Raw genomic sequence first — 24,833 nt, 5'->3', positions numbered from 1 at the left:
GAGTCTGATGAAACGTCTCTATAATGATTTTATTGGGTTTTTTTAAAGTTATTTTTAATAGCTTGGTACTGAGGGATGGGGGAATGTTTCCTCTCTGGCAGCATCATGCTGTGCTGCTGGACATGGAGCCTCTTTCTGCTGAAATTTAGGAATTTCTGTTTAGTGGAGATTTTGCCAGTAGTTTAAACAGGAGCAGCTTTGGGCCTACTACTGGAGAATCCATTTGAGATTTTTATTTTCCTGAAAGCTGATTTATGTGTATTTTGAAACCAGGTTGTCCATGTTATAACTGACTGCTCAACTTTGCTGTCCTTCTGGTGGATCAAACCTGCCTCCCCTTCATACTGAAATGTTGATTAATCCTCCTGTCCTCGCAGAATAAATTCTATCGAGGCAGGCTGTGGAAAAACACTTATTACTTCACTTAAAACTGCTGCTTGTTGCCTTGGTAACAATAAATTTATGGGGTGACTTAAGCAGCTACTGCATGAGCAGAAGATACAAAGTGCCGAAGAGAATTGAAAAACATGAAAAGATTGAGGACTCTACAATAAAAAAAACATATTTTGTTTTGGATGTCCTTAACTCGTTATTCTCCTTGATCCTTGAGGTGCTAAGAAAAAAGGAGCTCTGATACCATGGTGGTATTTACCACTTAAACTGAAGTAAAACACGAGAAATAATTCTTAAGTGTGATTTTTCTCTAAATGTGGAAAAATCTGTGTAAACCCTTTACATCTTGTAGAGTTACAGTTATATTAGCCTTTTATTCAATGGTTTATCTCAGAAACAACCCCCTAATTAGTGTTAAACTCCTTTTAAAAGGACTTGTGCAGAAGCCCCCGGTGCTGGCAACCTTACGTGCAGCCCGCAAGGTGCTGGGTCGTTGCGTTGCTGTTGCTCAGCTTGGAGGGCAGCAGAGTTGGAGTAACTTGGGTCACATCCTGCTTTGCCAGGACATGGGGAATCTCCTGTCTGCTCTGCACCCACGGCACTAATGACAGATAATACATTCTGCATCAGGGTTTAGAATTGGTGTAAAATACAAAAATAGTTCAAAGATGCAAACAATTAATGGATTGTAGATGTGTATGTCCAGCTCTGGTAGATATATATGATTATGGTCTTCAAAATGCTTTGGTGTTTACCCCAAGCTTCACCTGTCTCTCTTTAGGTTCAGCTCCTGTTAACCTTTCTGCTTTAACAGTCCTGGTCAAAATATTTGGCTATTGTAGCCTTTGGCCGCCTTCTCTGCGATCTCCCATGGGGAAGATGTTTCAGGGTGGGGAAAGCTGCAGGCGGGGGAGGTTTACACCTCATGGGTGTTCAGGTCGTTGCATTTTGTGGGGAGATAGGGAGATACTTGAGCAACTTTCTGGCTATTTGGACGAGAGGCATCACTACGTGTATTAGCAGATTCACAAGCAATGTAATTTGACTTCTTTTGAGTATGCAGGAAAGTGGTGAGTGCTGTGAGCCCCAGGAGTGCAGGGGATTGACCTATTGCTAGACAAGCAGCAGATGCTCTCAGTGGAGCCATGCTGGATGCGGATCCGTTCCTTGGCCAAGTCAGATGTGATTTTTCTGCCCTCTGCTGTGAGGTGTGGGGCTGCAGCAGTTGACCACCAGGATGGCTCCTCCAAACCGGGTTCCCAGCTCCCTTTCTGGCTCTCAGGGAGATTTTCGTAGCCTGAAGTGCAGCCACAGCACTCGGAGGACTTCATCCTGCGGTTCCTTTCATCCGTGCTCAGGCTTTTGCTGTCTTCTCCTTCCACAGAGGGAATAGCTGTGTGGATTAAAGGGTTGTCTGGGGGCCAGCTCGTGGCTGATTTCTGGTGACTTACCTAATACTACTCAAGATGATGAAAGACGGAGGTAATTACACTTAGTGCATACATGCATTTTGTGGCCTTGAGCCACTATAAAAGCCCAGAGCTTTTACTCTTGAAAGTCATTCGTAGTCTTTAGAGTTGAGCGGTGTTTTTTGACCTTTCCTTTTCCTTAAGGTCAGCTGTATACATTCGGATTACTCTAGGTAGTACTTTATAGTGCGATAGAGCAACTGGTTGTGGATACCATCTCAGCGTGCTGCATTTTGCCTGTGTGCTCAGCAAGCAGTAAATGAGACCCAAAATCTTGGATTTTGAGCTTATCAGAAAGTTTTAGCTGCATTTGTACATTGAGTTTTACTTATCCTTCTGTTGGTTCTCCTCTCATGAAGCCACCAGCCCGCCCTGTCACATGCTTGCTTCCTTGGAAATACCTATCTTAATTGTTTGAAATAAATATATAGAGTACTTAAATGAAACCTATTGCTCTCCCAGCTCTCGTAGCCCACGGTTGGGATGTGCAGCAAAGCAGCTCTCTGGCTTTTTTTCCCCTTTGGCTGCAGTTTTTCGTGGGGCAAAGAGGTTGCTGCTCATTGGTCATCAGATTTCCTTTCCCACTTTGAGGCACTGTGTGCATTAGCTTTTTCTTCCAGAAAGCAATTTATGAAACGACTTGGATATGGTGCCAAAAAATCCCATTGGGCAATAACATTGCTTCAAATCCCATGCCAGCGCTGCCAGATTTTTTTTTTATTGCAGTGGAGCAATTTTTTGAATAATCATTAAGATATTTGCATAGAATTTATTTTTAACCCACACAGCAGTGGTTTGTGTAAAACCACGAGGAGTCAGACACTTGTAGCTATTAAACATCTGTCTCTACACCACTTTTGTAAGGCCTGATTATTGCTGGATGATTTCTTGAAAAGAAATAATGGTAATTTTATGGTCGGTGAGCTTTACGTACAGGGTCAAAAAGAGTAGAGATCCTGTGTTTTTAATTCTGAGGAGGGGAGTGGTGGGGGCTGTCTCAGCTATAGAGAAAAGAGAGAATCCCTAAGCTCTTAGAAAAATTGAACTAAATAATAATCCACCTGGACAGGACAGGGAATGGATTTGGACCCTCGTATTGCCAAGCATCTCACCTTTCCATGGCCTTCTCTCTTGAGTATTAAGGTTTGTCTGTGTGTTTCTGTGAAGTCTGGTTTTAAAAGGGTTGTCACTGGGACTTCTGCTGCGCTATACAGGCTCTAAATTTCCTTCTTCCTTCTAAATTTCTTACCTGTGCTTGAAGCTAAAAAAAAATATTTCCCTATTCAAACTTTTTTCTTTCTGTCTTTTCCCTTTGCTGGAGCCTGGATTCACATTATTCTGCTTACCTTCTAATTTATGATTGATGTAATTGTTTGCTTTGCAAGTTCCTTGGGTTACTGGTTCTCCTAAAGAAACTGTCCAGAGCATCAAGGCAGGGAGATTTGCAACCTTGAGAGGAAAAAAACACAACAAAAAAAGCCCAAACACTGAATCTGAAGAGAATGCTCAGGGCAGAAATGACTGGTGTAGTAAATTACTCCTGTCCGCGAAGTCTGAGCAAGAGTGTGGGCTGTACTCCTGCATGTGTGTGTATTTCCAGGTTTTTCTGCTCTCTTCCGAAGCACGACCATTTGCTCACCATTATTCTTTTGCTATCTTCCCCCCCTGCAACCATTCTAAATGACTCCCTCTGATCCACCAGCATTAATTGCACAATCTGAGATGAGGTCGGTGTGTTGCTGGCAGCTGCCTAAAGAAAACAGACTCAGTTGCATCGACATCTCTTACTTTTGTAAATGCTTAATGCCATCGAAGGACTTTGTGTTACAACTGCAGTTGTAATGGAGGGAATATCCAGAAGCTCAAGATGGCAGAAATAATATTATGAAATCCTCTTTCAGTCTTATTTTGTAATCATATACCAGGGAATGTTCCCCACAGTTTATTTCTTAACACTTGAAGAATGATGTACTGAAAAGGACCGAGCCACGTATTGTGAGCGTAGCTGTATATTGTGGTGTGCTTGGACAAAACAGTGTATATAGAAAACTAAAACAATTACCTTTCCTTAGATAAATAAATAACATTGTTCTTTGCCCTTGCAGTTTGCAGAAGCATGGACATTCGCAACAACCTGACCCGGCTGAACATGCTCGAGAACTGCACCGTGATTGAGGGCCACTTGCAAATATTGCTGATGTTTAAAACCAAGCCTGAAGATTTCCGCGAGCTCAGCTTTCCCAAGCTGACCATGATTACAGACTACTTGCTGCTTTTTCGTGTCTACGGCCTGGAGAGTTTAAAGGGCCTTTTCCCCAACCTCACAGTGATTCGAGGAACTCACCTGTTTTTTAACTACGCGCTCGTCATTTTTGAGATGGTTCACCTGAAGGAGATCGGCCTCTATAACCTGATGAACATCACTCGAGGCGCTGTGCGGATTGAGAAGAACAACGAATTGTGTTACTTGTCCACCATCGACTGGTCAAGGATTTTGGATTCTGTCGAGGATAACTACATCGTGGCCAACAAGGATGACAAGGAAGAGTGCGGAGATGTTTGTCCAGGAACTGTGAAAGGGAAGAGCAACTGCCCACCTACCGTGATTAACGGCATTTTCATTGAGCGCTGCTGGACCCACGATCGCTGTCAGAGAGGTAAGAGTGGAGCAGTACGTGTCAAATACGGCTTTGCTGTCAGTTTTTAACCTAATGGGGCTAATAGGTACGTACTCATGGCTACCTAAAAGCAAGGCTCAAAATTGACGTTAGGCAAAGGGAGGACCTTTGGGATGGGGCTGTTTTAACAGTTCTTTCATCTCTGAATAACAGAACCGAAAACGTTGTGTTTGGTTTCTTTGGAAAGTTAAGGACTGCCTACAGCTCACAAGTTTAACGGACCATGAGTGTAACTGGTATTTTGTATGATATTTAAAGTGGTATTAGTATCTCTGGTGGAGTTTGAGTAGGGAATTAAAAGTCCAGATTGACTGAAAGGCTGCAGCAGGTGGAAACAAAACGACAGGGAAAAATCCTTATGGAATAAACCCAACCCTAGAAAGGTGCAGTTACATTTTTACTGAAGCCTTCCTGCCATAACAAGGTGTAAGATACGTGGAATGTTTGCACAGAGTGAGAAGCTGGAAGCCAAATCAGACCTGAAGGGAAAAGGAGGAGGAGGAGAGAGGACCTGGATGGGGTTGAAATACCTGGATGAGTCCTGAGGCGGGTGAAATAACGGGGCTTTGAGGCTGGGTTTTGGATCAGGGGAGAGGCGGTGTTCAGAAAGTCTGCTGCTGCCGCAACCCCTGAACTCCAGTTCTTAAACTGTACTGGGGCTGCTTTTAATTTCATAGAGATTTGTTTTTTCCAAACTTGGTCCTGACCTTAAGTTTAGTTTTAATTATATATTTACTGTGATTTATGTTAAATTTGACCGTCGGGGAGCAAAGTGAATTGAGGTGAAAGTGACACATTCAGAATTGTCTGTCTCTTTGGAGGTGGTGCATCCAAAATAAAGCAGTGTGTCCTAAGACGAAATTAGGAAACTTGCGGGCTGGAGAGAATTCTTTGCCAAGCTTTAAAGGGCAACTCTGAGTGCAAAGTGCCAAACTGAGGAGAAATTCCTACCAGTATGCATAGACTAATGAAATTAATGTGGTTTCCCTCTGCTACTCCTCACCCCAAAATCGTCTGGGCTTCCTTTTAAAGAAGGTTGCTATTTTTTGTTGCCAGAATAACAGGGTATGAGCAAGAGGATGCGAGCGCCTATGTGTGTTCCTTTTTTAAAATGAAAATAAGGTTATAAAGCGTTTTTAGTTCATAAGCTCTTCTGGTATTCAGGTATTATCAGCACTGAAACCTGGTTTCTTACGCATTCATGTTTTATGTTTTCTGCTATTTCATACGGTTAAAGACCTAACTGAAACTTTTTCTGTGGCTAAACTGTTTGTAATGTCCCTCATTCCTGTGAATGTTCTGGGGCTGTGCTACAGCAGACTGGAATGTATGGTTTTTCTGCTTTATATGACTGCCTGTTTCCATGAAACCTGTGTGAGTGTCATGTTTTGGCACTCCAGAGCCTCTCGTACAAATTCAGCTGTACCCATACAGCATCACACGCTCTCTTAGTTACCTGAGGAAGCTGAGCTAGTAAGTCCATTTAAAATCAAAATTTAAATTTGAATATTAATTCAGAAGCAATTCTATACAGATGCTCCCATCTGGTTTTCTGTGTTCCTTGTACAGGATTTTGAGAAGCAGCGCTCCTGCGTATTTTGGCTGTGACTGGTGTGTGTTTTCACTTACCAAGAAATGCTAATCTTTGTTTTGAATGCTGAAGTTTGTGCTTCTATTTATTGGCAGCTGCTGTTCTCACCAAGCCGGTATCTGTATTATATTGTCCCTTCTGACACCTGCCTGGTGCTTCTAAAGTGATTTTAACAGCTCGAGGAGCCTTTGAGGCTTTTTTGAGCAGCCTTTCTTTGAACACACATGCCCGCTAGTGACTGTGGGAGAGATGAAGTGGCGTTTATTTAGTGAACCTGTTGGAATCGCTGCTCTCTGTTCTGGTGGCAGCCAAACCTTATCCACAGCGCATGGAATTGTTTTGTCAAGATTATTCAGAGTTGTGTGCATCGTACTTGGGCTTTCCTTAGTCTGAAAAGCCTCAGAGCAGCTCCCAGGGCCATCTTAATGGTGTGAAATTGTTTCCTCTGCGTTTTTGCACCTTATCTGGGAACCTTCAGCAGGGGATGCTGTGCTGAAGTTGCCCATCGCTCTGGTTTTAAGATTATTCCCCTCTTTTTATTTTTGCTCTGTGTCTTTTAACCAATGCTGGAGGGAAACGTAACGGTTTCAGTACAGCTTTCTTAGGGGAAGTTTGGTTTTGTATGGTTTGTTTTCACGCAGTTACTTCTATCCCTCCTTTGTAAATATTGATTTATTTTTGCTGTTACAAAGTGTGTGTCAATGGACAGAGACAAGTCCCAGGGTGGGAAGCTTTTCCAGCCTGCAGGAGAAAATTAAAGAGGAGAGGAGAAGTTTGAGAGAGCAAATGTGGGGAGGCTGAGAAAGGTCGCAGAAAGGTCTTGTGTGATGGGCGGGAAGGAGATGGCGGTGGCTGGGGTTGGAGTGGGGTCCTGGGTGTCCCCCGTCTCCTCCACACCAGGCCCCGACCTTCCCCTGCCTGTGTCCACGTCGCTTCCTTTGCGTTGTCCCTGCCACATCTCGCATTGATTCTGCATCTTCGATATTTCTTTTAATCAGCGCAGAGATCCCAGTTAACTCCACAGCTAACTTACCATTATCTCGGAGGCACGCGTCCAAGTCTCTGAATCATCCTCGCAGCTCTGCCTCCAGCCCAGACATTTTTTTGGTTGGCGATAACATGTTCAAGACAACAAAGTGAAGGATGTACTTGCAGACGAGGGAGCTAAGGTTGGGGATGAAACCAGTTGGGAGGAACTGAAATGATCTGTGGGCAGCTGCACGCTGTGAAAAACCAGTTGTGATACTGAGAAGTCTGTGTCTGAGTGCGAAGATGTGTAGGTGGATTTACCATAGGTTGAGATGGGTCGGGATCTGTTTCCTGAAAGTTTTCTTTTTTTTTTTCCCCTCTAAATTCCTGGTGTTGCTGTGAAAAGCAAGTCAGTTCAGTTAAGGCCAACTCATGTTATATTTTGAGTGGGACGGGAGGGAAAGATGTAGTCTGTTTGGAATTTGGGTCTAGCCTGATGCTGTTTATGGCAGCCAAATGCTGTTCCTGATCTGGAGGTTTTGTACCTCTTCAGCCCACATTTTTATAAGGCTGTTTTTTTTACATACATACTTAGGTTTACTGCTGTAAAAACACAGTTCCTAGTTCGGCACGGCATGTTCATGCAGCGAGTGGCTTTGCTGAAGAATGCAGACAACAAAAATGCTGGAAATGCCACGTCCTAGACCTCGGTCTCGATCGGCCAAACATGATTTTCATATTTTGCATTTTTTTCCACTTTTTTTTTTTCTGTCATAAAAATGCTATGTGTCTGTCGCTGCACTTGTGGAAGGAACAGTTCCCTCTGAAATAGGTTTCCTGCCAGTGCTCTTTGCTGTCGTCTTCTCTGTCCATATGTAATTTGAAGCAGCCTGATGATTTTTGACAGTCTCATTATAAAGGCGGGTTCAGCCTTTTACTACCATATCGGGTCGTTTGGAGGTGGTGTAAGGAAATAGGAAGGAAAAGTGGAATGGCCAAATAAAAATGAACAGGAAAATAATCCACAATATCAGCCAGTCCCTTGGTGGGTATCGGATGGCTGCATTCCTGGACTATAAGGATGGATTATCTGAAATACGGGCTTCATTCCTTAGTGGACGTGATGAAATTCAGGTTCTCCTGTTCATCCTGAATGGACCTTTGCAGGAGTCTGTTATCTTCTTCATCTTGGAACTTCACGCTACCAGGAAATTGGAGTTATTAAGAGTGTGGGCTGTTTCAGGTTTGTAGATGGGCTCTTTCTTCAATCTGTTCTCTTGTTTTATGAGAGAAAACCAAAAGTTGTGTCTCTGTGAAATCTAGAATTTGTTGCAAAATACTAAGCTCATGAAAAAAGAATGGAAAGCATATGAAAGCATCTGGGGCAATTGAAGAGGACAGTAAAACAGCTGATAGAAGGGATGGCAGTCTGGAGTAATTGCCTTGCAAAGGAGCTGCTAAACAAAGGTACCATGCAAAAATAAAATAATCGTGTTTGTCCAGATTTATTTAAATAGGAATACAACAGAATCTCTCTTTAATTTTCCCGTGACTTATCCAGGGGAAATTCTGGGACAGGTAGGGGACAGGTAAGGAGCCGAAGAGAGGTTTAGGAGCTTGTTTTGTTTCCTAGTACAGGCAACACAACTCAGAAAAACACTGTTCAGACCTAAATGTTTCTCCACTGCTGTGAAATGGCACCGAGAGCTTTTAAAGAAACCGGTGCCCACAGAAACTCTGCAGCTACGAACGTCTTCAAGGCAGGTTTCAATAGCAAAGTTCAGAGGTGTGTGTGGGAAATGTGTTGTGATGTTTACTTAGGTAGAAATATTACTTAGCAACAGCTTCCTGTAATTTTTATGTGCTGGGAATTTCTGTAACCATAAGCTTAGTTTTATTACCTTTGTATGGGAAAGGAGTCTTGAAGCGCTGAACAGACTCAGCTAACCTCAAGGGCAAGATATTTTTAAAGCTTCAGACACAAAAGAAATGTTTCCAGTTGCTACCACATGAAGTGGAAATGCTCCTTTTATTTTGGAGATCTGATAAGAACTGCCTTCTTAAAATTATTATTATTTTTCCCGTTAGCTCTGGCAAATGGCAGCTGGAAGTTGACACCCGATAATCTCACTGGGGCGTCTGTGGTGATCCTTGCCAAGCAACAGCTTTGTTGAGTGCACCCAGTGCTTGTGGTTGGGGCTATTGTGGTGCTCGCGAACGGCTCCACATCCTAAACTAATTCACTTGAGCTTATTAAGAGCAGTTAAGAGATTTATGGTGCTTGGGGGTGTGTTACAACCCCGAAATGGGGCAAAAGGGGTGGAAACCATCAGTCCATACAAATGGCTGTTTAAGAGTGTGCTGCTTGCTTTAAAAACACCAAACCAAACGTGGGGCTGTGAAGAAGCATCTCAGCAGGCTTCTCTCCACCGACCTGGGGTGACACAAGGCTGTAGGATTTCAAGATTTCTAGTTTCAACTTGCTGAGAAATCCCTATGGTTTCACCTCATTTATGTTTCTTCAGCTTCTTCGCAGCTGCACCTTTACTTAAATGCAGGGGGTTGAAGATTTCCTTCCCCAGCCCCAATTTCTGAGCAGTGCTTTAGACAGAAGGCACCATCTGATGTGCTTCATCTTCAGAGCGTTTGAACAAGAACTAATTCCTAGCTCATCCGACAGCTACTAAGTAATGCATATAAAGAGAATTCTCCCCAGAGTTGAGGTATCTTCATTTCTGTACAGAGCTCTTGTCAAGGCAAAGGTAGTTGATGAGTTAAAAAAGGACAGTGAGGTATTTTGCTGCTGATAGGGTGAAAAAATCGCAAGTTTTCATCTTGTTTGGTCTGAGTTGCCATTTTAATTCTTTCATCCTCAGCCCATTCCCCAAACCAGTTGGTATTTAAGGCAGCGCCTGGGCCATTGAGGAGACCAGGAGGAGTTTAACACTTCAGGAGCAGCATTCAGCTCTCGCGTTACTGCAAGAGGTTTTGAGTTGGGATTTCTGCTCCGTCTTCAGTGGTGACATTGGCTGCTTGCAGTTTCCAAGGGTGGTGTGCCAATGGTACTTCAGGCAGAATACTGATTTTTCCCACTTCAGGAACATTTCCAAGTTACTTTGTTTGCTTAAAGAAAGGAACCTGCACTACCCCTGGATAGACAAAATACAGAAGACTGACTGCACTTGGCAGGCGCGTTTGTTGGAAAATGCTGTTGTCTGGGCATGGGTGGAGAAGCAGGAAGTCGTAGAATGTAAAAAAATAACAGCAATAGCAGCGGGGTTAAGCTGTGTTAGTAATGCATGAATGGGAGCTGCAGATGGCTCACCTGGTGCAGTGTTTGCTCGGGGAGGAGGAGGCTGCTTTCATTCAGAGGAAGTCCCGCTGAATGTCAGGGTGCTTTAATGCCATGTGTGAGAATAAGGAGCTGGCCAGTTTATAGATCCTGGACGTTTTCCTCCCTTCGCCTCTCCTTAATGAAGGCAGAACAATGAATTTTAAATTAATTTTAAATGAATTTAAAGGAATTTTTAATATGAATGTTAAATCTTAAAAATCATAATTAATTGTAAAAGTAGTCTAAATCAAATGCCATTCTTGTGCCCCTTCCTGGATGTAGGCAGAGCAAATTAAATGTAAGGCCTGTGTGATCGTATAGCATTCTTTCATTTTATGATGAAGGACCTGGAAATCTTTGTTGGTGAAGGCTTTGAAGGGGTTGTGAGCTGTTGAGTCCGTACAAAGAAGTGTGTGAGAAGACCAACTGAAATATGTCCCTTGGCAAAGCTCTCTGGAACATCTTTTATCAGGAATTAGACTTGACAGGGGCTGCCTCTGTAAATACAAAACCACCGCAAAACAAAACACAGAGAAGGTCAAAAAACCCCAGGTGCAACCAGTGCGAAGACTGCTTCGAACTGAAAGGTTGAGAATTTCGGGACCTTTTGATTAATTACAGAACTGTGTCCTGCAGGAAGCAGCGCTCGCCCTTCTCTCTGTGTGTAACAATAGCTGGTCAAAAGTTCAATGATCCTGCTCCCCAATTATCTCCTATCATTGTGTGCGAGTTCCTATTGGAGCAGTGTGAATGAACTTGCTGGGATGTTTATGCCCCTTAGTTAGGGCTGTTGGTTAGCTGAAAAAAGGAAAAGAAAACCCGGTGGGTAGCGGGAAGCTGCGGGGGTATGGGCTGGGATCAGCTGGCAGCGGCCGAGCCGCTCGGGACGTGCCTGGAGTTATTTCGGTTGCTGCTTTGATCCCAAGTTTGTGGCTGGCATTGCGTAAGCGTCCAAACCAGGGCCGGGGCTCGGTCACTGAAATGCTGTGGATTGCAACTGTGTGCGTTCATCGTCTTTATCTAGATTTGTTTTTTAGGTGAGGGTACTTAGGGGGGCATTGTTTGAGAGTCATCAGCATCGCTTTTATTTTGGTTTGTGGCATTTAAAACAAACAGAATACACTTTGGCTCTGCATAGTGCTTAAACGTTGGCTAAGTGGGTATAAGGTTTTGATTTGAGTTGGGCTTCCTTGTGAATCTGTATTTAAATGAACCGAAAAAATGGGGCAGGATGCTCGGCACCTGTTCATGTCCCAGATATTTCCCAATGTGGAATTTCCTTCTCCTCTCTTCAAAATAGAGTCAGGATTTCTGTCAAGGAGAAGGACATAGGCAGGGCAAGAGGATGCTCTGTACAAACAAGGAGCCTCCAGCTCAGTACCCTCAGTGTGAATTCCTTAATTTGAGAATGTGTTTTTATTTACCTGACCAGCACCGTGAGAGGCTCTGAGGAAGATGTTGTGAAGGAAACCCCCTAAAAGAGTTGGAAATAAAGTTTGGTTAGGCTAGCATTCAGCAGAATGCTGGGATTAATTTTCTTCTACATATTTTTAAAGAACTTGGGGTGTACATGGTTTTGCTGACATCGCTTTGGTGCAATTCAGAAAGATAAATGTGATTTTAATCTTGTGTATCAGGTTAGAGGTGCCCTTTTTCAAGGATGTCAAGAAATACTGCTCTGTTGTAATTGTAAAATAGGCATTTTTGGCTTTTGCAGACATCAGCTCCCACAAGCACTGACAGGTGCCCAACGGTTGAGCCATTCATTGTAGTAACCCTTGTTCATATGCAAGACTAATGAGGGTGACTGGTATTTAGCAAGATTGGTCTGGTGAAGAGTGTAAAATTTGCGAGGTCTTTTTTGTTGGGGGAGAGGCATTTCATTAATCTGTTTGTAGAACTGCTCTTTTGTTTGAAGGCTTCTTGCTGCTGGGCACTTGGGACCCTACAGAATTGCTGCTGCTCTGTGGCCATGCTGGACTTTTGGGGCCGAGACGCGATGCGAGTCCGCAGACACCACAGGAAAACAAAGCATTTTTCCCTTAGCGTTTTAAACGTCATTAAACATCCATGTTGCATTACGACGCTGCATGGATTTTAATACCTCCTGAGCAATATTCATTAAAATTGGAGTATCAGACAAATGTTTTTCTTGTCTATTCTGCAAAAGCCAACCAATGCTATTCTATGGGTAGTGAAAATGTAACGGCAATGATTTAATAAACCAAAAGGGACTTGTTTTTTCTGCTCTTCAGCCTTTTCTGAATGTCATCTTTCTGAAGTAAGGCCGATCGCACTGAATGTGTTTACACAGCTTCATTTCAGGATGAAGGAGTCCAAGAGTTCCCTTGTGAGTACCCCTCCAAAGCTCCCAAAAGCCAGAGAGGAAATGGAGCTCCTCGGTGCGATGTCTGACTGTCTGAACGTCTCGCCCAGTGGAGCCTTAACACGGCTTAAAGGAGTAGGGCTTTTGTTTTTAAACTGTAGTCAAAGTGAAGCCTTTAAAGCTCAATAAATTGTTTCTCTGTTCGTTCTATTTGGTGGATTTTAGGCTCGGAGAATCTCTGCATTTCTGGCAGAAGGGAGAGTGTATTTTGCACTCTTACCTGGAGACTTCATGAAAAACCATTTATATGGAAGCTGGTACTTATCCAAAACAACTTCTTACCTCATCATCAGGTTTCTACAGTTGTTAAATTACCAAAAGAAATGTCACGTGTAGCTCACCTTTTCCTTAGGCTTCTCTTCCACACTCCAATACCTTTATCTCCAGGGCTGCTTAAATTACTTGTGTAGTGTTTCACAGCTCTTTCAGTGCTCAGATATTGAGTTTCCGTGGCTTGGTCCAAAACTGCTCTACAGGTCTATTTAGAACTAGGTGTCTGCATCAAGCATCAGTTTTTATTCAGGGAAATAGAAAATGTTCTCTTCTGAGCCTGTACCGTGTGTGAATTTGGTGGGTGTGATAAGAAAAACGTCCTGATGTTTTGCATGGCTCAGTTGGTGAAAGGAGGAGTTGCTGCATGACGGCTCTTGTTGATCAGCACTGGGGAAGAGCCTGTTGTTTTTCCACATGCTCTAATCTGTGATAACAGAAAGAGCTCCAGATTGTGTTTTTCAAACACGCTTTAGGTCTCTCAGCGCTCAGATTTGCCAGTGACTCTCCGTTCCGGTAGCACATCCATCCACCCAAAGCCTGATTTGAAGTGGCACGGGTTCAGATATAAGCCTTGCTTTGGTACTGAAGGAGACTGAGCAGGACTTCAGCAATAAACTGTCAAGTGTTTTGCTTTGTAGTAAGTATTTTGCAGAGGATCGCGCATTGAATGTGGACTTTGATACCCCCAGTCTCTTCTTGGTGCTGCCATTGGCCTCTTGGGTGGTTTGTGCCCCTCTCCGTGCTTCAGTGGTTGTTGGTGTTGTGGAGCTGATCAGATCCAGACTTCAACAAACATCAGACGGCGAATGCAGGAAGTGCCCTGAAACAGAATTTAATAGGTTCAGACAAACAGCTGTCAGAAATATTTTAGATAAAGTGTTTGATCTGACCTTGCACAGGCGAGTGGATGAGGCGGCATCTCGAAAACTTCTTCGGCTCCCTTCCAGCTGAGGATTGCTTTCAGTAACAGCAGCTCCATGGTTTGCTTAAGAAAAAGACTCTTTGTCTCTGGAGAAACTGATACAGCTTCGGGTTTCCTGTAGAGGAGAGTCCCATCTCTTTTTCTTACTGGGTAACACTAGCCTGTGTAATTTTTTGTTTCCCCCAGAGGACTCTATCCGTTGTAAGGTTATTTCCATACATTTCCCCCCTCACAATAACTGCCCCGTTTAGGGAATGGCAGGTGTCATGGCTTATGCTCTGGTATCAATTAGACCAGCTCTGAATAGTCTTAATTGCTCCGAAATGGACAATGCTGATGGTAAGCGGTGATTAGGCCGTATCTGGTCGCCTGTGCTGATAAACAGCCACGAAGCTGAAGTGTTTTAGCAATTGTGGCGCACGCCTGCACGGTTTGGGTTGTGTCAGCAGATCCTGTTTCTCTCGATGGCCAAGTGTCATTTAACGGGCGGATAATGAGACTTTTGCTACTACTGCACTTCCTTATTATCGAACAAAGTGTTTTCAGTGATGGTTGGTTTTATTTTAAGAGTTTACCATGGCAGAGGCATGAAATAAAACGGGATTTTCACAATTGACAGTTGGAGCCACTAACAATTGTGGGAGAAAGGTTAAAAACTCAAGATCTCCACTGAGTTTAATGTAACTTCAGGAGATTCAGTTCCCTCGTTGTTGGCCTCTCCTTGTTGGGATGACACAAGTAGTTTGGGATTAAACTCCTTCAGATTACAACTTTCTCTGGCTTAATTTAAGGGAGAACCTGATTAATAGCCACTAAGGGTGCTTGGGCAATGGAGTTTATGGGTTTGGTACTAATTTATAGCCATTTGTTTTTCCTTAGAGTTGTATTTGTGTGACTTTTGGTCATTTTTATAATTTCTCATTTGGCACTTAGATTAAAGAAGCAGAGTGATGTGGTACAGCACACATCCTATGGATCAAAACCCATGGGGCTCAGTATATTTGCAGTGAGAAGTCATTAAGCAGATATGTATCTGGATAGAGCCGAGTTGGGTAATTTTTGTGTGGCCACATATTATTATACATTGAATTACTTGAAAATGGGCCTTGCTGGCATGCTGAAGATGACAAGGGCAAGTAGTAAATAAAAATACATTTCACAGAGAGGTCTCAACTGCTTGGCTCTGGAACGGCAAGCAAACAGTATCTATTTCAGTACTGCTAAGTAAATTCTTATACCTAGAAATAAACTGTGGAGAGCACGCTTATGGCTTTGGGCAAAGAGAGAAGGGTGTATAAATTAGTGGGCATGAGCTGATGAGGCCAGAATGACTGGAGTAGTTGTGAGAATATTATATGGGTGCATATGATTTATGCATTTGATACCAGTGTGCCTAGTAATGAGATACTGCATACATTTCTCCTTTCCACTATTCAACTGTGAATTTGAAGAAGATTATTGAAGGTTCAGGGTAAACCATAACACCTATTAAATAACGGGGAGATGTGCTTTACAATACTTAGTTTTGGCTATATGTAGGTGGGAAATCACTCTGGTAACAGAAGGATTCCTGGATTCCTGCATTACCCATTGGTGACTCCTTCCATGCATTGGCTGGAAGGGGAGAAGTAGCTCAGCTGGGAGAGCGTTAGACTGAAGATCTAAAGGTGCCTGGTTCAACCCCAGGCTTCAGCAAGGATTTTGGGGGTGGACAGCAGGATGACCATGAGCCAGCACTGTGCCCTTGTGGCCAAGAAGGCCAATGCCATCCTGAGGTGTATCAGGAGGGGTTGGTGAGTAGGGCAGAGAGGTTCTCCTCCCCCTCTACTCTGCCCTGGTGAGACCGCATCTGGAATATTGTGTCCAGTTCTGGGCCCCTCAGTTCAAGAAGGACAGGGAACTGCTGGAGAGAGTCCAGCGTAGGGCTACAAAGATGATTACGGGAGTGGAGCATCTCCCTTCTGAGGAGCGGCTGAGGGAGCTGGGGCTCTTTAGTTTGCAGAAGAGGAGACTGAGGGGAGACCTCATTCATGTTTATAAATATTTAAAGGGTGAGTGTCACGAGGATGGAGCCAGGCTCTTCTCAGTGACAAACAGTGATAGGACAAGGGGTAACAGACACAAGCTGGAACACAGGAGGTTCCACTTAAATTTGAGAAGAAACTTCTTCTCAGTGAGGGTAACAGAGCACTGGAACAGGCTGCCCAGAGAGGCTGTGGAGTCTCCTTCTCTGGAGACGTTCAAAACCCGCTTGGACGCCTTCCTGTGCAACCTCATCTGGGTGTTCCTGCTCCGGCAGGGGGATTGGACTGGATGAGCTTTTGAGGTCCCTTCCAATCCCTAACATTCTGTGATTCTGTGTGATTGGCTGCTCATTTGGGACATAACGGCTGTTTTGAGCCCTGCCAGATTGCCTGCGAAGCATTTGAGGTGGTCTTTAGGTGGTATTACACCTTTCTCTCTCCTCATCCTCTCTGGGAGGTGAGGTGGGAAAGGGGAACCTGCAGTAAGTTAAACTCCTCCTTTCTCTCTGGCTTCTTTTCAGTATTTTCGACCAGAAACACAAGTTCAGCTTCAGTATCTGTGTTTGCAGTTCATGACTATGCTGCGAGGTCTGTCCAGATTAAAATCTTAGCCTCTGTCTGACATTTCTGTGAAGATCATTAGTTATCAGCTTAATCTTTGTGGTTAATCTTATACTTCCGCCCATTTCATTACCTTTCTTGGTTATGGACAGCTCCGCTGTAAACTCTTATGTCCTTTTTGGTGTAGATTTCCTCATATTTTGTGTGTCCAGGTTACATTTTACACATCTTTTCACATAACATATCTAAAATGCAATCTTCCTTATTCTCACACAGCTGCACGCGTCAGCTCAGCTTTCATTCTCTCATGCCTTGTTTACTACAACATCCTTCTCCGTGGCCTTGAGAAAAGCAGTTTTACCCCTCTCTTATCTTTGCAGAAAGCAAAGGTTATACATTTCACCTCGTGCTTTGATCTTGCTGCTCCTCATTTTCAGGACAGGGTTTGTAGGTTTGTGTTAGTCCTGCAGTTTGAAAAAAAATCAGATGAGGCCTTGTTCTTGGCCCAGCACCCTGGTTCAGAGACCTTTATTCAAAATCCAGCACGGATAGAGACTTTACACACAATTACACGTATTTTTAGGACTTTTGTGGCTGTCTGGACCGCTTCACTGTGGTCTGCTGGCATCGCAATGTGAGCGAGCAGGAGTAGGTTAAAGTGAACAGGGATGTTTGCAAGACGCTATACATCGGAAAGAGTAATACAGAGTTAAATATTAACGTGGAGCTTTCATGAGGCTCCCAGGCGATGTGTCAACCGTTGAATGATAAAACAAATCCTTAGGTTGTAATTAGGATTGAAGTTTAACAAACTGTAACAACAACAACAAAACACTCTCGTAGCTGTGAGCAAAACAATGAGCAAAACTTTACAGAAAAATTCTCCAAAGGAAAGAGTCTGGCTTTGGTCCAAATTACAAATCCTCTGTTCTGGCTTACAAATCAAGTACAACACGAGGTGGCTGATGCCCACGCTACTTGAAAATTAATTACTCCTTCGAAATCTCCACGTTCCCCAGCGATTAGGGACGCTGAACATTTCTGCATCTTTTCATAAGGAGACAGATTTCGCTACGTGTTTTTGTAGCAAATGACTGCCAGAAAGACTGAAGCTTGGAAAATTTTGGCTTCCCAGTCCTCAGGTACGCGAGGTGTAAGAGCGGCTGTGGTGACTTCTTCTGCAGTTACCACCCATCAAAGGCACTGACAGGTGGGGTTAATACTGGTTTGCATGGGGGCATTTTGCTTTGTGATAACTGCCTGGGGACTCCGGGTTTTGCCTGAAGATGCAGTGTTGATTTAGGGGCTCGCGTATTAAAGTAAAATAAGCAGAGGTTGGTGCTTAATTCTGCTCCCTTACTCTGTGCTAAGCTCCTGGGTAGCTTTGAGCACAAGGTGCAAGGAGCAGGCTTGATCTGTTCGCCCAAGAGTGGCACAACAGCGGTGTTGTGGGCACTAGGTGAGGTATTTGCAGCTTCTCGTTGCTCTCCTTGCGTGCGCTTTGGGACGGTTGCTCCGCCTTTAACAGCGCCGCTGTTTTCAAATCAAACTCCGTGTTTTGGTGTTTTGAGCTTGATTGCTGGCACTTTAGCCAGATTTCTCCAAGCTGTTTTTACCTGCTTGGGTGATCAGCTTGACTGAAAGGCACCAGGAAAATGAAAACAGACTTGGTCTTGAGTTTTACATATTTTTTTTTTCCAGCTTTATCCCCCAGCTCTCAGCAGAAAGAGTTCAGATCATCGGGCCTTGCTGCCATGGTGTAAACACCACATGCACTGCTTAAAAGAAAAGAAAAGAAAATGAAAATAAAATATTTCTTTGATCTTTATTCTGTCTGGGCAATATTGGGCATTCCAAAGTGGGAGGCATCCACTTCTCTGTGTCAGTAGGTGGGATGACAGAGGAGAGCGGGAGTGAAAACCTTCGAGAGAGAGCAACAGAAAGGTGCAGATCCGTGAAATGAAGGTTTATTGGGTAAAGACGTGAGGGACTCTCCTAAGTGGGGTTTGCAACCCAAGAAGTCCTATCCCCAAAAATAAAAGATGCTATTTGGGCCGTTGATTTACCAACTCAAGACCACAGAGGTGAGCCGCTGAGCATAAAGTTGCTCAGGGCTTTGTGCGTCTGGGCACAGACACAGGGCTGTGTCCTTGGTAAAGAGCGAGTGGATCCTCTGTGGTTGATGGACCTCCTCCAGGCTTTGTTCCATTGAGGTAACATATATAACTATATTTTTATGTATTATATAAATACAAAGAGTGTGTGTGTATATGTGTGTGTATGCATGGGTTCCTCTCAGTAAGTTTTCTGTATTTCTTGGCATAATTCACGTATGAGTAAATTTCTCCATTTCCAGAGAAAAACTCCACCTGTAGTTGTAGTGCAGGAGATAGTAGATTACTCCACGGTCTAAACAGCAGAAGGTTGGCATGGCAGAGGCTGCATTTCTAGAGACATTTCCCCTTATCCAGTCTTTTCCTCTATCAACAGCAGAGCTCAGCCTTTCCCCCTATCTCCATTCAACAACTCCTTTTGCAGAGCTCCGTATCCTCCGTTATCGTGACTGGCCGAGGTGGCACACGACTCCAACCCCTTTTATCTTCTCTAAACTCACGTTTGCTGATCCTGACAGGTCCAGCAGTACCAGCACCTCCGCTGGTTTTGGCTGTGGCCTCTGTTCTTGTCTGGGAGGATGCCTGGTGGAAAGCAGCCGAATACGCAGGGTTTGCAAATGGCACCGGTCCCGTTTGTGAATATTTGAGACATTCTCTGTAGCTCCAAACGAGCATGTAACTTGTGAAAGGGCTGGGAGGCGGAACAAGTGGGTTTTTTTATTCTTATCCTTACTGATGAATGAGATAAGACTTGTAATGTTGTCCTGAGAAATGTCAATGGGAAGAGTTTCCTTTATGTTTTGGTCGCAGTGTGTTGTTTTTGGAAGTCACTGTCTATGGGAAGGGAGGCACCTGCAGTTAATTTTATCTGTTCCTGTGTAGATACGGACCTCCTAACACTCCCAACTCGCAGTTCGGTGGGGTCGTGGCATTATGTACTGTAGTATCTTATTTTATAAATAACACTTTAATTTTAGTGCTGATAGTAAAACCTTGAATTTATTTGGCACTCGTTCCTTCCCAAGTCGGTGCTGAGAACTGAAAACTCATTGGAGTCTGTGCATTTTGGGGGTGGTTGTTCCTTGGACCTCTCTGACGTGGGGGTAAAAGGGAGCAATAAATGTTTTGAGAGCAGTGGAGGGCTGTGAATAAGCGACATAAAGTTAGCTTGAACGTGTTGTGATGTTTCCTGAATTCTGCTTGATAACCACAGTCAGTCTCGGGCATTGACAGTTTAGGTTTTTGCCTCTCTGGTCTCAGTGACATGAAGAAATAATTAAAGGACATAAACCACAGTGCAGAGGGGTTGGCAGCACATGGATTTTTTTGCAGCAACCCACACTGCTATGGTATTTTATATTTATACCTGTTCTTCACTGGACACAGTTTTCCTTAGTTTTTGATAGCTTTTTTCAACCTTGTGACACATTAATGCACTCTGATTAGGTGTCGTCTTGACATGTTCAGATCAAATAAATGCTCACAAGAAAACAGATAATGAGTGAAAAAAACAAAATTGTTTTATGGATAAAAATTACATCAGAGCTCTCTGTAACAAACACTACCTAATGACTTACTGAATTTGGAGTTCTTGACAGGAGGAGAAGGAGTTAATCTTGAGGAAAAGGGATCAAGTAAAAAATGCTGTGTACATATAACATGATATAATGCACAGTCTTAGAAGGAGGCAAGTCTCAGATGGGTCTCAGTAGCAGCGGTGCTGCTCAGCACTTGCAGAAATGCAGGAAACAGGCACAGACTCTGTAGTGCTAAATTAAGATCAGACGCTTGCAACACACATGAGGAGTTACTGCCCTGGGCGATTGGTCCTCGGGTTTCCTTTCTTTTTCCTCGTTGGTTTTGTTTTTGTTTAGAACCGCAAGAACCCATTTCTGCAGAGGTCGTTATCATGACTTTAGAGTTAGGAAATTAAATTACAGCTGCCGCTGCAACTGTAGCTCAAGTATGATTTTATATATATATGTGTGTGTGTGTGTGTGTGTGTGTGTGTGTGTGTGTGTGTGTATGGGACTACGCGTGAATAAATGTACATGCAGATATTGCAGCCATTTACAGTGACTATTCATGGACAGATATTGCAGCCATTTACAGTGACTATTAATGGATAAATTTCTATGACAAATATCGCAGCCATTTACAGTGAGAGTAAAAAAACAGGAGGAAACGCAGAGCTCTCCGATACTGTTTCTGTGGGGCTCTGGCTTTGGATTATACACGTGTGGACGTCATATAGCATTACACTAACCTAAGCTCTGGCATTGAGCGATGCGTATCGCGGCCAAAAAAAGCCATTTTAAGCTGTGTCAATGCCGGCTTCGCACGGGCTTCCTCCTACATTTTTTTCTCCTGGTTATAAATACACCTCGCAACTTAAACGTTCGCTAAAAACACCTGCGATCGCCTGTTAAATTGCATTAACCTAATGAGTTTTGTGGTGGCGTGGGCTCCTGTGCAAGCGCTTGTTTGGGGAGCCCGCTTTTTGGGTGGCCGGCAAGGGGTTAAGGTGTGTTTGCCTTTGCAGATAGCAAGCGGTTGGATGCCTCCCTGTGAAGGCAGCGAATGCATTGGCTGCGGGTGAGGGCGGTTCTGCTGCCGCAGTTGTTTTCTGTCCTGGACTTCGTTTTGGATCTGGAGCCTCCTCCTTGCCTCCCCCATAATCAAAACACAGCTTGTGGAATTGGTGGGAAAGGACCCGGCGGTGCCAGGCGAGTTTGCTCCTTGCCGCTGGCTCTCAAGAGGACGTGGTTGGTGGCCCCGGGTGGCCGAGAGGACCCGTGGTGACCCTGCCTCTGCTGATCCACGTTCACATGGACGGGGCTCGTTATTGCACAGCAGAAAGATCGCGTGGATTCGTGACAAAACCATGAGGGAACATGTGTCCCCGTGCAGTGGGGGGCATCTTGATGCTCATACATGGGATTTAGAATTTCTTCGTAATAAACCATGTACCTCTCACTGTACCCCAGCCAGCGTCTGTGTGAACGCTCAACTCAGCTCATCCAGGACATTGCTCTTTAAACCCATCCGGTGGCAGAGGATCCCAGAGGAACAGCAAAACTTACCCTGATTTATTTATTATTTTTTCTCTATTTCTGACAATTCACTGCTATTGTTTTGTCAGCAGAAAGCAAGAAACAAGACCTAACACAAATATTTTTAATCATACTTCAGATAAATTGTGTTTTTTAGCTGAACAGCTTAATGTTTAATTGCCTTGCTGTTCAGTATGGATCTCCTGGTTACCTGTGTTGGCTTAGGAATGTGTTTACAGTGTCTGTGTGTTTTCTTTCCACCTGAAGCACAGGGAAGTGGTGAAATGGGAGCGATCCGCAGAGTTAGAAATTCCTTTGCGCTGACTCCACTGCCTTTTGTACCCCCCCCCCCCTCCCCCCAGCTGGGCCTCAGCAGCACAAGAAATGTCAGGTTGAATCTGTCATCGGAAAGGTTTGTAAAATGCGCTGTTTCCAAAGGCTTTGGAGCCGCTCTCGCTACCTGGTTAAATATTGATTCATCCCTGGAACAACAGGTTTGAACCTCGGCGACGGCCCCGTTTCTCCCCCAGCCAGGGCAGAGCCGTTGAGCGTTGTGGCGTTTGTCATCTTTGGGACAAGGAATTCAAAAGTTTCTGTCTTAAAAATCTATGGAGAGATTCTGTGGCTGTGATGAGCTTTGCTGTGGTGCCGAAGCATTTTTGCTTGCAGCAGCTTATAGGGTACGGTGTGAGGGCTTCTGCCCCTACCCCAAAAAAGCTGCTCCCTTGTCTCTACCTGGGATTTATGAATTTTGCCTTTCTTCTCTTCTCTGAGGAATTACGAGTTTACTTTTTAACCTGTGCTGAAAGCACCACATTCTCCAAATGTTCCCCAGCATTAACCAGAGGTCGGGGCTGCATGGTGGCTATGACCAAATATATTTGTAAATTATAAATATGCATATATGTATGCATATATTTGGACTTTACATCTATCTATATCTATATCTATATCTATATCTATATCTATATCTATATCCGTATGTAGATATCTACACACACACACATATATATATGGGCCTTCTTGATTTGTGCTGGACCATGCCACAGCTCCTACCAGTGCAGTCTTATTAAGAAAAGGCAAATCTACATGGATTAATGACAATTATTGGAGTCTGCAGACCTGGCTGACGAAGGGGTAATGAGGTGACGTGGTCAGCACAAACTTATTTAATGCTGTCCTGCAGTAAAAGGATAACATGGCAGCATGAAAAAAAAAACAGAACAACCAAACAAAATCCCCATTCGGAGTCACATAACCTGGATGCTGTAATAATAGTTATAAGAAGCAATAATGAAGATATGCTGGAGAGGTTTCTACATGGTTTTCGGGTCCTTATTGGGAAAGATGAAGTACTTTCTAGCATGCATACTTTGATAATGTCAAGACGGCATCTATTTGGGATCTTGTGCAATGAGGATTTGCATAAGATAGTGATTGACAACTTCTTCTTTGAGTGCTTAATGGAAAAAAAGCCGTTGCCTTGGCTGCTGTGCTCTCTTCAAGCTGTCTTGTAGACATCAAAGCTCTTGGAACAGGAAAAAGAGAAACCTTAAGAACAGTTTAAAAATAGTTTAATTGTATCTTCTGCAGATCTTTAGAGTTGAGAATTTAAACAGTTTCTGCCCTGTGAATATGTGCGGTTGAGCTCAAAATGTGTAAATAAGCATAGGACTTTGAAGATCAGTTTCCATAACAGATTTACAAAAAAATAGTGTGGCGCAATGTTAACTGGGTGCCGGGTGGCACTGGGTGTTTTACCAACTTTTCCAGATTACCTGTCTGCTCCACTGACCCTTGATAAACAAACGCTGTCTTTTGAATGTTTTGAACTTTAGAGTTCTTAAGCACGAAACAGAGACCTGGGAAAATGCCCTTTGGTAGGGAGCTGGGATGAGGAAGGCTGTGCCTTGTGCTGCACAAATCCTGCGATGCTGACCCCGCGTCACAGAGGTGCGAGCTGCAGTGAGCCAATATCTTGCCGTTATTTCTAATGAACTGCAGCCGTGGCATCTGTTACTAGACTGTGCTCTGTCTGTGGCCTGGTAAGGAATGTATAACCATGCTTTCAAAACAAGCCTTTCATTTTATATTTAGGCTAATAGACGGTATCATCCGCATGTTGCTTCTGTTTGGTCATTGCAGGTTCACAAAGTAAGACTTGTTGCTAGAAATGGGCAAGAAGTTGGTCAGCACGAAAGAAAATGGATTTAAAATACGCTGCTGTGTTTCTTGTTAATGAATGAATTTTGGAGAGTGCAGAGCAAAAATACCATCAGTGAATCCCTGACACGGAAGCAGTAAGATATTGGAGATTAAATTGACCTTGTGATCGAGTTTCAGCTTTATCCATTTCGTATTTCTTCAAAGGATTTATCAGGCTGGAACAAAGCAGAGGTTTCTCATTTTCACTTCCCCATCTACTGCTGCCCATTCCAGGAATGGCATTAACTGCTTTAACACACTTAATTCTGCAATCCTTCAGCATGGGGCAGGGGGGATTTTCTTCCTACCCACAGCTGAGGATTTGATCATCAGAGCTTCGGTAGCGCTGTACTACGGGTCCTACAAGCTGCTTATTTCATAGGGTAGAACCAGACCGTGTTCTACTACTGGTCTGCTCACGTGCATTAGCCAGAAATTAAAAATGACGTATTAGCCCCTGAACATTGGTGTGTCTGGGACTTCCCCAAATAAGACCCCTCCTGCTTCTGCACTGAATATTGGACAGAAAGTTTGGGAAATTTTGAGGCAAATGGTGTGAATTAGGTGTGAAGTTCTTTGATGTGGCCAGCGCTGATCACAGGAGGATTTATCCACGTCTGCCTTCACCAGGGTGCTTGGGCAGGACATCAGGAGCCGCTCAGAGGTGCCCTCAGACAAAACCTTCCTGTTTGCTGAGAAGCTGATGTCTTGATCTGCTGTAGCCTAAAGGCCGTGTAGCTGCCGCGCAGATAAATCTAGGGCTGTGTCCCTGTCCTTCATCTCAGGTTCTTCCTCACGTTTCAATGGCTGCATCAAAGCTGAACTTGGCTTTGGTGCTTGGTCTTGTGGTGGTAATTTCAG

General features: G+C 43.8%; 1 protein-coding gene and 1 non-coding gene across 3 annotated transcripts in view; both read left to right on the top strand.

Moving 5' to 3' along the window:
- Positions 1 to 3,975: 3,975 nt before the first annotated feature.
- The window catches only part of INSR (insulin receptor), a 39,693-nt gene continuing 18,835 nt past the window's right edge, over positions 3,976 to 24,833 (top strand). Inside the window, exon 1 of one of the 2 annotated variants that reach the window (XM_010186840.1) lies at positions 3,976 to 4,519. In XM_010186840.1, the coding sequence (XP_010185142.1) occupies positions 3,979 to 4,519 (541 nt within the window). In that variant the 5' untranslated portion in view covers positions 3,976 to 3,978. The remainder of the gene's footprint in view (positions 4,520 to 24,833) is intronic. The other variant, XM_010186839.1, reaches the window with a different exon arrangement.
- On the top strand, positions 15,638 to 15,710 carry TRNAF-GAA. Its single transcript has one exon. It is a non-coding gene; the product is annotated as a tRNA-Phe (tRNA).

Source organism: Mesitornis unicolor, unplaced genomic scaffold (assembly GCF_000695765.1).
Source record: "Mesitornis unicolor isolate BGI_N332 unplaced genomic scaffold, ASM69576v1 scaffold7216, whole genome shotgun sequence".
Lineage (NCBI taxonomy): Eukaryota > Metazoa > Chordata > Aves > Mesitornithiformes > Mesitornithidae > Mesitornis > Mesitornis unicolor.
The sequence above is the reverse complement of the archived record's forward strand: the minus strand, read 5'-3'. Positions and strand labels throughout refer to the sequence as shown.